This window comes from Dreissena polymorpha, chromosome 1 (genome assembly GCF_020536995.1).
Source record: "Dreissena polymorpha isolate Duluth1 chromosome 1, UMN_Dpol_1.0, whole genome shotgun sequence".
NCBI classification, from domain to species: domain Eukaryota; kingdom Metazoa; phylum Mollusca; class Bivalvia; order Myida; family Dreissenidae; genus Dreissena; species Dreissena polymorpha.
In genome coordinates, this window is record NC_068355.1 from 130,372,800 (window position 1) to 130,390,380 (window position 17,581).

Sequence of the window (17,581 nt, forward strand, 5' to 3'; positions counted from 1 at the left end):
TTAGCCTGTGCAGTCCGCACAGGCTAATCAGGGACAACACTTTCTGCTTTTGTGGTATTTTTGGTTTAAAGGAAGTCCCTTTTTACCGAAAATCTTGTTTAGGCGGAAAGTGTCGTCCCTGATTTGCCCGTGTGGACTGCACAGGCTAATCTGGGACGACACTTTACGCACAGGCATTATGCCCAGTTTTCTCAGAAAGCGACTCATATATTCTATAGCTGGAAAAAAGGACAAAAGTTCCATCATTCTGCCAAAACTGGCTATAAACAAATTACGTCCTTACCACCCTCTACACATTAAGGTCATTTAGCTTTTTAATAAAGGAATCAGTAAGTCTTAAAGTTTGGGGCTTATATGTTCAAAGGGATAAAATATGGGCCATAAGTCGGCCAAAACCCGTGGCAGGGAAAATTAATTATGATCATCAACCCATTAAGGTCATATAGCTGTGAACGTTTTAGGTACTTGTTCACAGTTTGGCAAAATAACCTTTTTCTTAAAAATGTATCAATTTTAAACAAGAGCACCGCGTAACAGGTGCCAACGCTCTGCTGCGGGTGCAGTTTTGAATGAGGTAACAGTGATCTTGACCTAGTGACCCCAAAATGGGTGTTGTGTGTAGAACATATCAAGGTGCATCTACATATGAAGTTTCAAAGTTGCGGGTGGAAGCACTTTCATTTTAGAACCCATGTAAAGGTTTTAGCACGACGCGGACGGCGGACGACACAAGCTGGCTATGACAATACCTTGGGTTTTCTCTGAAAACAGTTGAGCTAAAAAATAATATGAGAATTATATAGCAACAAGAAAATAGAACTCTTGACTAAAAACATGTTTGTTTATTGATAATCATAAATTGAAAAAAAAAATTGCTTTGGTAAATTTGCAAAAACGTTTACAACCGACAGCATTTAACCCTTTACCACTTAGATACGTATTTTGACGCATTTGTAGTCCTTTAGAAAGTCACATTCAATTAAATACCTTTTTTACCAAATTCAAGTTTTAAAGGCTTCATTTCAAACCCTTAGTTACTGATGAGCAGCAAACACTATTCTTCGCATGTGGGAAAGGTACTTAAAAAACACACCAAAAGCTGATAATAATTCCCTTTAGGCCAATAAAATATAATTTAAAAAAGAAGAGACAACAAATGAATCAAACAATTTTCAACGGATCTGCGTCCGTTTCAGACACTTCCACTTGAATCTTTCCTTCGAACATCTCTCTGTATTTCTCCCTCAATGCCACTAGGTAGCCCCTCTCCGTGTTGCTATGGTCACAGAGTATAACGGATGTGCCGCTGTACATGGCGTGAAGTACCTCGTGATGTGACATCTCCCCCGTCACATACAGGTCTGCTGGGACATTATGGAGCACACTACTGCCTGAACCAGCACACACCGCAACACTGCTCACCGCTTTGGTCTCTGTCCAGAAAGAAAAATAATTCAAACCTTTACCTCTCAGATACACAATTCGACACGTATGTAGTCCCTTAAAAATGAAATTAAAGAATTTTTTTAATACATGTAGATTCAAGTTGTGTGTGTGTGTGTGCATGTGTGTTTGTGTATTTTGATGTTTATGAGGTCCTTTCCAGGCCACATTATGTGTGGACGCTGAGTTGACCTAGCACTACTACCTGATTAACCTACTAGACTCTGAAAAGTTGAATTTTGAATTATAGCTGCAATTTCAAGCTTTTATGTTGTAACTTAAAGATTTTGCAATTTTAGTGTGGTCTATGCTGGTTGCATATAGCCATTTTTATTTTGCTTCTGAGCATATAAGGTTTTAGATCAAGCTAAGAGAGAAGAAAATTAATTGATCATGTTTACCCAGATTCTAATGTCTAAATTGATACCTGATGTTGCACAGACCATGATAGAACTCCATGATTTGGTTTCTGAGAATGATTATTTCAAGTTGAAATGGAAAAAAAAATCATAAAACGGTTTGGTCAGACTGCAAACTGATGGACACTGCCTAAACAGACCTCTTAACTGATTTGGCTTTTGTCCACAGCAAAATAGATTTTCAACACCAAATACAGAGGACTGACTTTAAATACAAATATTGTTTGAAACTGCAAAACACTCCTCACTGTTAAAGTTTATGCCCACAGAAAAAATAAACAAACAAGATATGTGTTCGTCAGAAACACAATGCCCCCTACTGCGCCGCTTTGAAATAAAATTTCTATTTATCATTTGGCAGGTATAGAAATCATCTCCCTTCGTAAACAGTCAAAAATGACCAAGTCAGACATCACTGACAACCAAGGCCTGTGGTTTACAAAGAGATCATAGCCAGAGTTCATCATGTATCTATTGACATAAGTCCACAGGTATGTAATGAACCCTACCATTCACAAATTAGTACAGGAAAGAAATGATAAGTATATCATTAAAAAAAAACTTTGACAAATCAATCATTTGAGTTCTAAATAATCAAAATAAAAAATCTGTGCAGTAACTTTGAAAAGAACTTAAATTCTTGGTAAGGAAATATATAATCTGAGATTTATAATTATATAAATAACTTCCCTTGAAAATAATTGTCTCTAACAAATCTCTATTTTTAGTAGCAAATAATTAAAAGCCACTACTGTTACTGTAGATTCACCACTCAAAATGTGCAGCGCCATGAGATACACATGCATGACAAATATAAAGTTGCTATGTTCAATATTGAATAGTTATCTCCTTTTAAAGCTCATTACTTCCCTTGGATTTGTATTTTTGATCTTAGATCTTGAAGGATGACCTTGACCTTTTACCATGATGTTTTTGTCAGAAACACAAGGCCGCCTACTGCGTCGCTTTGATTTATTTAACAAAAATATATAATTTGGCAGGTCAGATAATTATGTCCATTTAAAGCTTATTACTTCCCTTGGATTATTTTTTTCGACCCCGTGACCTAGTTTTTGACCCGGCATAACCCATATTTGAACCTGACCTAGATATTGTCTAGATACAACTTCTGACCAAGTTTCATAAAGATCGGATGAAAACCATTTGAATTAGAGAGAGGCCACGAAGTGTGACAGACTGGCAGACAGACTTACAGACAGTGCGAAAACTATATACCCCCTTTTCTTCGAAAGGGGGCATAAAAATAAGTTCAATGTCTTCAATTTTGATATCTTTCAAAAATGAAGAATTACAGATAATCATACATTTGGCACTGCAAATAACTAATTTGAATTAGTAAAGTTAAGAGCACTGACAAATACATACACAGTGCCAATGCAAGCACTTCTCTCTGATGTTTTTTTCTGACAAACATGAGATCACTTATACACTGCTTCATTGGTTGTACTAGGTAATGACAGCGATTTTTGTCCTGTTTAAATTAACTGAAAAAGAAACATTCCCAAACAATGAAAAAGTACGAAATTCTATATTTCGTCAGAAAAATTCCTTAAGGAGTGAAATGTGCAATGTTCCAAATGGGAATAAACTGGAAGGGAAAAAATCAAATGAGCACTGAAACTGTTTGGCAAAAAGGCATGTAAAACAATATTTAGATGGGTTTAAGCATTTAAGTGCTAAAGAATTAAAAAGACCAAACATACCAAAAGATCCAATCTCAAGATTTCACACACAAAAAATTTCCAATATAAGGGTTTCCTGACTGGAGCTGTACCTGTACTTTTTCCACTTGGGCATAAAACCCAAAAGGGATGATGCATATGACAAAGTTATAACATTTGAGTCATTAGTGTCCAAAATTAGAAGTGGAAAAGATTAATTGCACAATAGAAATAACTCCCTTAAAAATCAATGGAGCACTCAGCAGAACAAATGGACAATTATTTGAATATGTCCACCTAAAATGGAAGTTCATACAAAGTTTCAAGAAATTCTGGTAATAACTTCCTGAGATCTGCACAGAAACAAACAAGAGGGCCAAGATGGCCCTAGTTCGCTCACCTTTTTTACAAGGCCTTGTTCATTGCTTACCGATAGTTGAAAATTCAGTACTCTAGAGCATATTAGATTGGTTCTTTTCTGTTTACTTTTGCAGTGTGAGCATATCATTAATTCTGATTGAGTACTGTCCTTTTGCATGTTTTTTTTTGCAATGCAAACATTTCCAAGTAATGCTAATTCTACATGTGTTTACAAGGTTTTTTGTAAGATTTGGACCTAGAAATGTGGCTACTAGAGTGAGTGTTTACAAGGTTTTTCTATAGCCAAATAAGGAATACTGCCCTGCCCACTGACAGCAATGTTTTTCTACGGACCGGAACCACTTTTAAACTCTACCAACATATCATCAAGACAAACATTTTGACAAAGTTACATGAAGATTGGGCATGAAATGGGACTTCTACAGTGTTTACAAGGTTTTAATCTTTTTTTTTGGCCTAGTGACCTAGTTTTTGACCCAGCATGACCCAGTTTCGAACTTGATCGAGGCATCATTGGGACAAATCTTCTGACCAAGTTTCATGAAGATCGGACAAGAAATGTGGCCTCTAGAGTGTTTACAAGGTTTCTCTATAGCCAAATAAGGAATACTGCCCCGCCCACTGGCGGCCATGTCTTTCAACGGACCGGAACCACTTTTGAACTTGACCAACATATTATTAAGACAAACATTTTGACACAGTTACATGAAGATTGGGCATAAAATGTGACTTCTACAGTGTTTACAAGGTTTTTCTTCTTTTTGACTTTGTGACCTAAATTTGACCCAGCATGACCCAGTTTCAAACAAGATCGAGGTATCATAAGGACAAATCTTCTGACCAAGTTTCATGAAGATTGGACAAGAAATGTGGCCTCTAGAGTGTTTCCATGGTTTCTCTATAGCCAAATGAGGAAAACTGCCCCGCCCACTGGCGGCCATGTTTTTCAACAGACCGGAACCACTTTCGAACTCAACCAAGGTATCATTAAGACAAACGTTTTGACACAGTAACATGAAGATTGGGCATAAAATGTGACTTCTACCTACAGTGTTTACAAGGTTTTTCTTTTTTTGTTGACCTAGTGACCTAGTTTTTGACCTAGCATGACCCATTTTCCAACTCGATCGAGGTATCATTGGGACAAATAACCTGACCAAGTTTCATGAAGATCAGACACAAAATGTGGCCTCTAGAATGTTTACAAATCAAATGTGGACGATGGACGGCCAGACAACGGACAAAGACAGATCTCAAAAGCTCACCTGAGCTCAGGTGAGCTTAAAATCCATTTGAAAATGACATAGTAATAATCAAAGGGCAAGAACTCCTTAAAAAAGTAATTGGACCATTATTATCAAATGATCAGTAGCCAATTGTATAAATCTGGATAACTCTTAACCAGCGGATAACTTTTGGTTATCTTATCATAAAATTGAAGATAACCAAAAGTTATCCGTTGGATAAGAGTTATCCAGATTTATACAATTGACTGCAGATGTCAAATTAATTAAAAGCTCATTAAAATTAATATGAAATCTCCATTTAATTTTGTCCTTTATAACTATCAATGGTAAATTTGTTATTTGTGTTGACCATAAAAGGCACAACTGTGTACCATTATTTCATATTGCAGCCATGGTTTCTGACAAGTGGATTTTCAAAGCAGTCCAAAAATTAGTATAAGTTTAAAACGCCCTGCCCCTGGTGGCTATGTTCAAACAAAATAAATAATATTTGAATGGTTTTTGCACAGCAAATTAACATTCTTATCAAGGTTGGTCAATTTTATCTGAGTATTTTTAGAGGATAAATTGGATTGTATGTATTTGAAGATAATGGACAACAGACAGTGATAGACCAGAATAGATGTCTGCGGACTACGATGAGGTAAAAATCTGAATACACGTCAATACCAGGTGAAACTGCAAGCCGAACATGATCCAGTTTGAGATGCTTCTTCACTGTATTGACTGCATCGTCGAGACTTACACTGGACTTCAGTTTGGACTTCCGTCCCATACCGTATCCAACCTTCGGAACCTAGAATGTGTGCACAATATAAGCTTTGCTAATATGTTCACCTATTATAAATTAAGTTGTGTAACTAGCATACTGGTCATGTACGTAATTCCGGCCTGTACGTAAAAAATCGGCCACCTATGTAAAATCATTTTCATGATCTTAACGCACATATTTTGTTTTTATTTAGAAAAATCAACATGAAAACCATCCCTACTCTCAATGTTTTGCAAATGTAAGAACCACATCACTGTAAACGTTTGTGTTAAAATGTCACAAATATAGCGGGAAATATTTGGCTCGTGGGGAAAGTGATGTCATCATTTGTTTCAACAATTATATTCATATAAGAAACAAATATATTTGATAAAATTATTTTTATTTTATCTAATAAACTTAAATTAAAGTTTTACCAATTAATTGTACAAAAAATTATATTCAAAACATAAAAATCAGAACCTAAATATATTTTTTAATATATGAATTACCTCCCTTTATAAGAATATTACTAGATTACATGTTTTAATATTATATATAAGCGTTTACTAATCATCAAAACTGAAGTCAACTTTTCAAACAAAATGTGTTTACTTTTTTAGCTATGTTTGAAAAAATTTATTAAACACATTCAAAAGAAATATTTTTTTTAATTAATTAGCAGTTTCCCATTGTTTATATTTATTAAAATAGGTAGGGGGAGTAACTGGTATAATAATTTCGCATTTATTTAAATTTCAAGTCAAAAATTTTAATAGTATAAACATTGATTAATACTCTGAATTTGAGGACATTTGTCAAAAGATAATGCTTTGTAATTTTATCTGCAGATCAAACTGAAAAGTGGCCGATTTTTTAGGTACATTTAACCTACGAAAATGGATAGTTTACATGTCATCATTTTCTGTTCATTAAGTAACATTCACTGATCTAATTCTATTTAAATTTTCATGCTAGGTTAGTTTTGAACCCAGGATTATATATGTGAAGTTTAGTTTCAACCAGTTGCCTAACACTAAAGATTTTTCTTAAATAGTCCCAAAAGTGGCCGGAATTACGTACATGACCAGTATACTTGTTATGTAGTACTGCATGTATGCTGAATAATTCAAGCATATAATTCAGTTATTAAGTCCTCCTACAGATCATGATGGACTGGAAAATATTTAACAGTAATGAGTACCAGTATTTATCATGTTACTTCATACATAATCTATTTTTTATAGGGACATTCTCATTTTAAGTTTTTAAAATATATTATTTCTTTAAAAATAAAGAGATCTATAACAGAGTGAATGTAAATTTAACCGTTTCCACCATAAGAAGCAAAGTGAAAATGACTTGCAACCAGCATATAACCAGAACAGCCTGCGAGTTACTTGCAGTCTGTTCAGGTTTTATGCTGTTTGCTGCTCAGCAGTATCTAAGGGTTGGAAATGAAGCCTTCAAAACTTCAATCTAGTAAGAAAGGTCTAAAATTAAATATCACTTTCTAAAGGACTACAAATGCGTGAAAATACATATCTAAGTGGCAAAGGTTTAAACCACATTTTTCCAGAACTAGACTCAAATGCTTGTCACAAAATATTTATGGTACATAAAACCACGCTCGACACTTAATACCTCAGACAACTGCATGAATTGTAGATTGGATATGTTTGCCATATCAAAGTCTTTTAATCTGGCCATGATTTGAGTTAGAGCTGCCTTGCTACACATCACCTTCATATGGACCAGGCCATCAGCACTAACATGGTAACAAGAGGCAAAGAATCTCTATGATGGATACAGTTAAGCTTTTTATCAGCATATTAACAACAATTGTGTGTTTTTATACATATAATGAGATAAACAGAGATTTACATGTTCAACAATACATGTATACATTTATCTATATAAAGGAATATCACAATAACAAATCCTTGCTAATATTGTAATAGTGTACATATAAAACAGAAGTATTATTTAACTAAGCAGTAAATGGAGACAACGAAAGATTTTCTTAAGCTATCATAGGAAATAACGTAGTAACATTAATCTGACATTTAATTTGTTGTGACACATTCTAAGAGAAAGATAGTCAGATACATAACAACAAATGCAAATTACACGCACAAATTTGCATTCACTTTTGTTCATTTCATTACCAGCATAAAAAGGACTTGATTGTCTTGACATAATTACATTATTTTAACAAGAGCACCTCCTAGCGGGTGCAGACTGCTCATCTATTTTTCTTTTTAAAGGTGAAGGGACCTATCTCAATACTTAAATCAAAAATGGGGGAGGGCTGGGGGTGGAGAGGGGTGTATAGTGTGGGGGGTGGTCATTTATAACATTATCTTTAAACAAGAGGGCCATGATGGCCCAAATCGCTCACCTGACTAACCAAATACAATCCCAACCCAGTTTTCATCAAGATAAACATTCTGAGCGAAATTCATAAAGATTGGATGAAAACTGTGACCTCTATTGTCTGCACAAGGTTTTTCTAATATTTGACCTATTGACCTAGTTTTTGACCCCAGGTGACCCAAATACAATCCCAAACCAGATTTCATCAAGACAAACATTCTGACCAAATTTCATGAAGATTGGATGAAAACTGTGAAATCTATTGTCTACACAAGGTTTTTCTATTATTTGACCTAGTGACCTAGTTTTTGACCCAAGATGACCCAAATACAATCCCAACCCAGATTTTATCAAGATAAAATTCTGACCAAATTTCATAAAGATTGGATGAAAACTGCGACCTCTATTGTCTATACAAGGTTTTTCTATTATTTCACCTAGTGACCTAATTTTTGACCTAGTTTTTGACCCCAGATGACCCAAATACAATCCCAACCCAGATTTCATCAAGATAAACATTCTGATCAAATTTCATAAAGATTGGATGAAAACTGTGACTTCTACTGTCCACACAAACAAAATGTTGACGGTTTTTCTATTATTTGACCTAGTGACCTAGTTTTTGACCCCAGATGACCCAAATACAATCCCAACCCAGATTTCATCAAGATTACCATTCTGACCAAATTTCATAAAGATTGGATAAAAACTGCAACCTCTATTGTCTACACAAGGTTTTTCTATTATTTCACCTAGTTTTTGACCTAGAGACCTAGTTTTTGACCCCAGATGACCCAAATACAATCCCAACCCAGATTTCATCAAGATAAACATTCTGACCAAATTTCATAAACATTGGATGAAAACTGTGACTTCTACTGTCCACACAAACAAATTGTTGACGGTTTTTCTATTATTTGACCTAGTGACCTAGTTTTTGACCCCAGATGACCCAAATACAATCCAAACCCAGATTTCATCAAGATTACCATTCTGACCAAATTTTATAAAGATTGGATAAAAACTGCGACCTCTATTGTCAACACAAGGATTTCTATTATTTCACCTAGTTTTTGACCTAGAGACCTAGTTTTTAACCCCAGATGACCCAAATACAATCCCAACCCAGATTTCATCAAGATAAACATTCTGACCAAATTTCATAAACATTGGATGAAAACTGTGACCTCTACTGTCTACACAAGGTTTTTCTATTATTTGACCTATTATTTGACCTAGTTTTTGACCTAGTGACCTAGTTTTTGACCCCAGATGACCCAAATACAATCCCAACCCAGATTTCATCAAGATAAACATTTTGACCAAATTTCATAAAGATTGGATGAAAACTGTGACCTCTACTGTCTACACAAACAAATTGTTGACGGACGGACGGACGCACACACTCACGCACACACGCACACATTACTGACGCCGGACATCACATGGTCAAATAAGCTCACCATGTCACTTCGTGACAGGTGAGCTAAAAATGAAGAAAACAAAATTTGAGGGGGGGGGGGGGGATTATTGGTGGGGGGGTTGGGGGGGATTCTGGTGTGGGGCAAAGTAGGAATCAAATCTGATCATAAATAAAGAAGTTAACTTATGGCAATTTTTGCAAAATTTAATACTTTGACCTTGAGAGTCAAGGTCATTCAAAGGTAAAGGTCAAATTCAACTTTCCAAGTACAGTACCCTCATAATAGTAAGAAAGTATTTGAAGTTTGTAAGCAACAGCATTAATCCTTTAGAAGTAAAGTGGATCTAAACACAAAATTTAACCAAATATTCAAAGTTACTAAGTCAAAAAAGGGTCATAATTCTGTCAAAATGCCAGTCAGAGTTACATAACTTTGCCTGCACCGTCCCCTTATGGTAAGTGTTGCAAGTATGAAAGCAAAAGCTTTAATACTTAAGGAATAAAGTGGACCTAAACCAAAAACTAAACAAAAATTTCAATTTTCTAAGTTTAAAAGGGGCAATAATTCTGTGAAAATGCCAGTCATTGTTACATTACTTTGCCTGTACAGTCCCCTTATGATAGTAAGTAAGTGTTGCAAGTATGAAAGCAATAGCTTTGATACATTAGGATTACAGTGGACCTAAACACAAAAATTAACCAAATTTCAATTTTCTAAGTATAAAAAGGGCACATAATTCTGTCAAAATGCCAGCCAGAGTTATCTAACTTAGCCTGCCCAGTCCCCTCATGATAGTAAGTAAGTGTGCCATGTTTGAATGGAATAGCTTTGATACTTTATGAGAAAAGTGGACCTAAACACAAAACTTAACCGGACGCCGACACCGACGCTCAGGTGATGAGAATAGCTCATAATTTTTTTTCAAAAAATAGATGAGCTAAAAATGTGCTGTACTCATTTCAACATTATATTGGATTGATGTAAATATGGCTTCAATGACAAAAGTTACCCTTGCAAACATTGTGCTACAGAACTATCCTGTATGGTTTTGAACTTGGCGTGTAGACGACTTGATATCTCTGACTGGGTGTCGAACTCCACAACATGGGTTGAATTGTTCAGCATTTCTGTATGTTGTTCAACAGGCTGGATATCTTTGCACTCTGCAAACGAAAGAGATAAAAGTTAATGTGTACCAGTTATACCAAATTCAAAAATGAAGTGTTGAAAATAATTGATCTGCAGCATAATATGTAACATGTATCGGTAGAGTATAGTAAATAAACTGTGTTTTTTGCATGCAACACACTATTTTGATATTTGCCAATTTACTTCAATATCCCATCATGAACAATAAATTTATGAGCTGGACAGGAACATGATTGTACTTTCACTATATACATATAAGGACTGGGAACAAACTTCAGGTGCCAACTGAGACTTTGATCTCGGAGCAAGCAATAAGGTTATTGAACATGCCATGTCTTGTTACTAGGAGGCTTGTGTCAATTTATTTTGAAACCCCATAATGCTAACAAAGATATGAGCTGGAACCAAACATGTACTTCCCTATATTTATTTAAATGTACTTTCCCTATATACCTATTCTATAAGTCTACTGTTACCTTGACCTCAAAGCGAGCATTATGGTTGTTGCACATGATATGGCGTCTTGATATAATGATGATTTGCTCCAATCTATGTCGAAATACTGCACGACAACATTGTGATTCCCACAGAAACATGAACTTTTGCTAGATCCATATAGGCAATATGCAAAAAAGGCAAAGTGTACACTGTGAACTTGACCTTAAAACAAGTGACACACACAAACACACACAGGCACACACAAACACAATAACAAAAATTATATTAAGAAAATGCTACAATATCATATATTCTTTACCAAAGCATCCGATGAGCCAGTCATTGACACCGCCTAGCAAGCAGTCATATGTAGTATGAGGGGAGAAGACGGCCATCTTTTTCTCCAAGCACTGTATCACAATCTTCTCCTTCCACTGCCTTTGGGTAAGTTTCTTCAGGGCAGAAAATATTGGCGGGTGGTAGGACACGATCAGGTCTGCCTTCCTCAAGATTGCTTCCTCAACGACAGGAGGAGTGAGGTCATTTGTGAGAAGGATCATGTTCACTATGTGAGGCGGTGATGGTTCTACTAAGAGGCCAACATTATCCCAGCTGCCTGCTAGGGATGGATGTGCCATTTTGTTTAACCTGTTCAAAGTACTAAGTGGTTTAAAAAAATATTTTGATAAAAACTGGCCAAAAGTTGAGTGTATTTGGAATCAATAACCTTGCACTACTAGTACAGTTCGTTGCCCTGTTCCGACGTTTCACCGGTTCCGATGAAATCCGAATGTACTTTCAGTAAATAGCGGCGGCCACAAAGCGAAAGTTGTTTCGTTTTACACGCACACGTGCCATTGTTGAACAAGCAGTACATGATTGATGAAATCTTTATCTTAGGTAACAAAATCCCAAATACTTTATGGCAGGTTAATTTTTTTACTTGGTTGAAAATCGGAAAAATGACGTTTTGAATAATGAGTTTCATGTCAAATTTTTCTTGGGCATGGCAGGGCATATTTTATAGTGCAGAAGTTATTGCACAGGTACAGACAACATATGTTTAAAATATGATGTAAATCAATATCTGTTATCTGAATGAAATTATAACAAAAATAAATGGATAACTTTTGGCCAGTTCCGATGGATTTGACGTAACATTGAGTGGTGAGGCTCCTCAGGGACAATGAGCAAATTCCTGCAATTTTACAGTTTTTGATAATTTTTTAACTAGTTTTTGTTGTATTGTCAGATGCTCAGACTCCGGTTACATTTCAGTAACCTATTTATGTTCGTCTGTCCATATTTTGATATGAAAGAGATTATTGAAATATTTCCAACACATGGCGGTATACATGTTGATATAGACTCCTATGGCCCAAACACTAAATATTGACTGTAAGCAGGCATTGACATCCGATATCACCATGCTTTTTCAATCATTTTCTGTTTCTCTTTTATTAAATGTATTCTCTTTTTCTTCAACATGAACTTGGGACAAATTAGGCTTTATAACAGTGGGTCAGACTGCAAGACTCCACGTAATAGTAAAAATACAGTTCCCGGAAGCAAGCTCAACATTTGAGCCCAGCACAGTAAAAAAGCTACAAAAATAACTTTGACATATAAGAGGGGATACAGAGAATCACCTGGTATATTGATTAGAGTGAAAGAGGCCATAGAAGATGTAGGAAGAGGTATTCCTTTAACAAGAGCTGATAGGAACCATGATTTGTCAGAAAGTTTCAGAGGATCCAGATGGTTGGGTTCAATGTGATATATGCGACAGTTGGATCCATGTTTCTTGTATTACCGAAGACCATGACTATGATAAGACTGCTTTAACCTCTGAAGGAGTATAATTATTTTGCCATTTGTTTGTCAATTAAATAAAATATGCACTGTTGTAACTTTGCTGGAATAGTTTACGGTGACATTGTACAATATACACCAAGTCTTGTATGCTTAAGATATTGTTAATGTGTGTCCATAGTTGTGTTAAATTTTCAGCTGGAGTGCTTGTATCAGAAATGAGCCTACTTTGTATTATGTAGCTACATGTAATAATTGTAATAACGATAAAAAACCAACATAAAGTCATAGTAATGGTTCATATGTTTTATTATTGAAGGACAATGCACATAATTATATGTACAAATGTACTTTTGTTTTGCGTCATTTTTTTTACATCTCTTGTATCTTCATTGCCTCCTTCAAGGGCATACTATCTATGGCATCAGAGATGATATTAAAATCATTATCTGCACAGGTTATGATGTAGTCACATGGAATGACCACACCCCCACCTGTTGCTTCCGGGGCTGGCCAGGGCGCAAAGCTAGGGCAGGGCTCTCCAGTGGCTAAAGCAGTGATTTTACCCTCCCAATTCTATGATATTTCTGAATGCACCAGCTAGTCCTCTTGGCACACGGCCTATGGGCAATCCTGCAATGTCACACAATATTAAGAAACGACTTTGGTCTGTTACATTCTGTCTCATTTCTGGAGGAAAGTCCTCAATAGGTGGAATCCACACTCATGCTGCATTTTCATCATGTAGATGTGTATATTCCAAGTCCACATTTAACTCGGTATGCATTGGAGGCCTTATTTTGAATTGGTGATAGCCTTTCATAACGCTATCTTCAATTTCGTACCTAAACATGGTGCCTATTTCCCAATAGTTGTCCAAATATTATTTCTGCAGCATATTAAGACGTTTTGCATTCCCCTAATTTACCTCTTTTAGTGATTTTTACGGGTTAGTAAAAAATAACGGTAAACCGTCGGAACTGAAAAGAGGCACCGGAACATGGCAACATAGTGCGATGTAAATATTTATAAATCTGAGAAAAACTATTTTGAACTTCAGGTTAATCTTTTGTGATAATTTAGGCAAGTAATTGGTCGACCTATCCCAGCATAAACATTCTTTATCATTGAATGTTTTGATACAATTTGGCCTGTCGATGTCAAAATCCCGTCGGAACAGGGCAACGAACTGTAAAACAGGTAATTGTACAAATGCTTGTCCATTATTATTTTGAATACACATTATTATTAATATCATGCTTATTTATACATACTTTTTTATTACATTGGAGAGATCCATTGGGTCACAGTTGGCTCCAATTGAAGAGGCAGAATCAGTTTTCTGACAGTACAGCCTGTACATAAATGGGGTGGCTAAAGTCTGTATTCGTGTCTGTTTGCTGCAAAGCCTTGCCAATCTAGACAGACGTAAATATTGGGTTATCATTGAAATAACAGACGCCAAACTTTCTTGATTGGGACACCTGCAACATAGTAGTTAAGTCTGTCTACCCATGTTGTCATTTGAAATTGTAATATACGAATTTAGCATGGCACTGGCAGTATAATATATTTGGGGGACAGTTTTTTATTTTCCTAATCAAAGGCTACGAGTAAAGAAAAGTATGCGTAATTGTTTACACGTTTAATCACTTTAATTAATACTTTCGAAATGTACTGTTGGTCATGTTGAAATACTCACCTTGCATAAATGTAATTGGGCAGTTTGTAGTTAAACACTCATCATTTCTTGTCGGTTTTGTACATAAGGGAGGTAACTAAACTATTTTAGAAATCATAGAGAATCTATGACATGAAAACGAGTGAATTGTCGAAAAATAATTATTGCGACATGCTTTCATTGTCTGATCACAGATTTATTATTAAGACATACGGTATGACAGTTTGGCGTTATTAAAGAATAAATAAGGTGTATTTAACGCGAGCTGGCCGACTTCATGAGGCCGCTATGTGCGCCACGGCACAGGTGGTTAGCGTGTGGCTTTGATATTAATTAGTGAAAATATCATTTTGAATGATAAATTATAATATTATAACAAAAAATCAACTTTTTTGAAAAAAAAATCACTATCAAATATATATGAGTGAGATACAGTTCTGTACTGCTAAAACCACCAAAATCATCAGCTGAGAACCGCCTATCAACAAGTGTTTCGGCCCTTTAATCACAGGACACTCTCCAGGCGGCGGGCCCGCAGTGTTGATCAGACACTACTACGTGTTGGTGGTAGGCTTCCAGCTCCTCCCCTCTCTCTTCATCCACAACCAACTGGATGCCCTTTCTGCTGCTAGGCTCAGTTTGCCCACTGCTCTCTTCCTGTCTGCTCCTTTTATGCCCAAGGCACTGAACATTCTCCACAGCGACTGTGCTGGGAATCCTCTAATGCCGATTTCAACAGGGTAGATCCACACTCGCCATCCTTTCTCTCTGCACTGTTCTTACAGGTATGTATACTTGGCTTTTTTCCGTTCGAAGGCCTCTTCAAAACGAGATTCCCAAGAGACTGTCAGTTCAACCATGATCAGACACTTATCTTTAGTGGACCACAACACAATGTCAGGCCTTAATGTTGTCTGGATAATGTTCGGGAACACTAGCTTTTGCTTCAGGTCAACAGACATTTCCCACTGATCAGATTCATCTAATACAGAACTAGTAGGCTGCAGTTTTTTAGGCGCCTTTTGTCCTTCCTTCACGAACTGAATCATTTGGGGTTTCTGTCTGGGCCAATTCTTGGTCCTCTCGCGCTCCAACTTGTCAGCGAGTTCCTGAAGAACACTGTCGTGTCTCCACCTGTAGCGTCCTTGGGTGAGGGCTGTGGTACACGATGACAGAATATGTTCCATGGTTCCTGTCTTGTCACACAATTGGCACTTGGGGTGGTCCTGTAGACCCCATCTGTGCAGGTTTGAGGGTGAAGGTAGCAGGTCATAGACTGATCTTAGCAGGAACGCTCAGTGGTTCGTAGCACCAAATATCAGCCCAGGTCAGTTTTCTTTCTGTCGTTGTCCACTTCGTCCACGCACCTTGGGCACCCATAGCCACAGCTTTCGCTCTTCTGTCTTTCTCTTCTGCTGCTCTGACTTGCATCTTGCACCATTCTCCTCCTTTCCATGTTTCCAGCAGAGCTCCATAATGTTATCTTGGAGCTGCCTAGCCCCTGTCTGCCTACAGCTGTGATGCCGACAATGTCTTTTTGCTGGAGTCTTTTCTCGGCCTGTTCGACTGATTGGCTTGCTGACCACTTTCTCCCTGTCCTAGTTTCAATCCCAGCATTTCGGATTAAACTGTCCTGCGATTGCTTGAGCGTCACTACCAGTCGTGTCTTTGCAACTTTGAACTCCTCCACGAGTGATGATAGCGGGAGTTGTAGCTGGTTCGATCGCCCATACAATCCGATGCTGGTAAAGCTTGGTGGTATTCCCAGCCATCGGCGCAGGTGTCTGCTGATCTTTCTCTTCAAGCATTCGACAGAGGATGAAGGTATTTCATATAGCATAAGGGGCCACATCAGTCTGGGGAAAAGTGCATTCTGGAAGAGCCATGCCTTGAACTTTCCTGGTAAAGCGGATTTGTCGATTTGTTTCAGCCCTTCCTGGAGCTGTGATCTGATGCGCTCTACGTTTGCTTTGTCACTAAGGCTCGAATCAAAACACTTGCCCAGGCACTTTATGGGACTGTCCATAATTGATGGTATGTCTTCCCCTTGGACTTGTAGGGTGAACCGTTTTGTGACTGATCCGCGCTTGATTACCAGACTTCTGGACTTCTTGGGTTTGAAATTCATTCTAGCCCAGGTGGCTGCCTCCTCCAATACCTTCAGTACCCATCTTGCTTGTACGTGTGTCTGTGTTGTCACTGTCAGATCGTCCATGAAGCCTCTGTTTGTTGGCAGGTGTAACCCTGTAGATGTCTTAGGCCCGCGGGTTTCTTAGTTTGCAGGGTTGATTATGAGGTTCATGCCCATCACAAACAGGACAACTGAGATGGTACACCCGGTATTCCCTTCTCCAGTCTCTGCCAAGCTGTCATCTTTTCGCCAACCATTAAATGAGTTTCATTCCACTGAAGTACGCATTGATCATCCCTTGGATGTGTTCAGGGATATGGTAGTACTGGAGGGCTGATTCGATGAGCTTATGTGGAATAGATCCGCAGGCGTTTGCAAGGTCTAGCCATACTACAGTCAGGTCTGATTTGTTCACCTTTGCTCCTCTAATGAGCTGGCTGATTGCACTGGTATGCTCCACACACCCTGAGAAGACTGGCACTCCACCCTTCTGAACTGTCGTATCAATGTACCCATTTGTGGTAAGGTAGGTTGTCAGTCTTCTGGCTAAGATGGCGAAGAATATCTTGCCTTCCACGTTTAGCAAAGATATTGTTCTGAACTGGCTGATGTGTTTGGAGTTCTTCTCCTTTGGAGTAAATATACCT

General features: G+C 37.3%; 2 protein-coding genes across 4 annotated transcripts in view; one reads left to right on the forward strand and one right to left on the reverse strand.

Moving 5' to 3' along the window:
* LOC127849744 (PHD finger protein 12-like) overlaps positions 1 to 17,581 on the forward strand; it is a 302,244-nt gene that overhangs the window by 167,832 nt on the left and 116,831 nt on the right. The gene's annotated exons all lie outside the window — the stretch shown is intronic.
* Positions 828 to 14,966, reverse strand: LOC127849796 (NIF3-like protein 1). 3 transcript variants are annotated; one of them, XR_008034963.1, is made up of 8 exons: positions 14,825 to 14,965; positions 14,397 to 14,606; positions 11,630 to 11,958; positions 10,733 to 10,886; positions 7,568 to 7,691; positions 5,842 to 5,968; positions 3,249 to 3,367; positions 1,300 to 1,433 (listed from the first exon to the last, which is right to left on the reverse strand). XR_008034963.1 is itself a non-coding variant. In XM_052382558.1 (7 exons), the coding sequence occupies exons 2-7, from the start codon at positions 14,483 to 14,485 to the stop codon at positions 1,162 to 1,164; spliced, it is 1,095 nt and encodes a 364-aa protein (XP_052238518.1). In that variant the 5' UTR covers positions 14,486 to 14,540; positions 14,825 to 14,966; the 3' UTR covers positions 828 to 1,161. The 3 variants fall into 3 exon arrangements, 2 of the variants coding, with proteins under 2 accessions (XP_052238518.1, XP_052238511.1); XM_052382558.1 differs by lacking the exon at positions 3,249 to 3,367 and having other exon boundaries at positions 828 to 1,433; positions 14,397 to 14,540; positions 14,825 to 14,966; XM_052382551.1 differs by lacking the exon at positions 3,249 to 3,367 and having other exon boundaries at positions 828 to 1,433; positions 14,825 to 14,964.

Excerpts from the sequence above, each read along its gene's own strand:
- LOC127849796 (XM_052382551.1), bottom strand. The coding sequence starts at position 14,569 with ATGATAACCCAATATTTACGTCTGTCTAGATTGGCAAGGCTTTGCAGC. Across the intron at positions 10,887-11,629 it reads CTGGCTCATCGGATGCTTTG|AGTGCAAAGATATCCAGCCT; the intron begins GTAAAGAATATA and ends TTTCGTTTGCAG. Across the intron at positions 7,692-10,732 it reads GTAGCACAATGTTTGCAAGG|TGCTGATGGCCTGGTCCATA; the intron begins GTAACTTTTGTC and ends TTACCATGTTAG.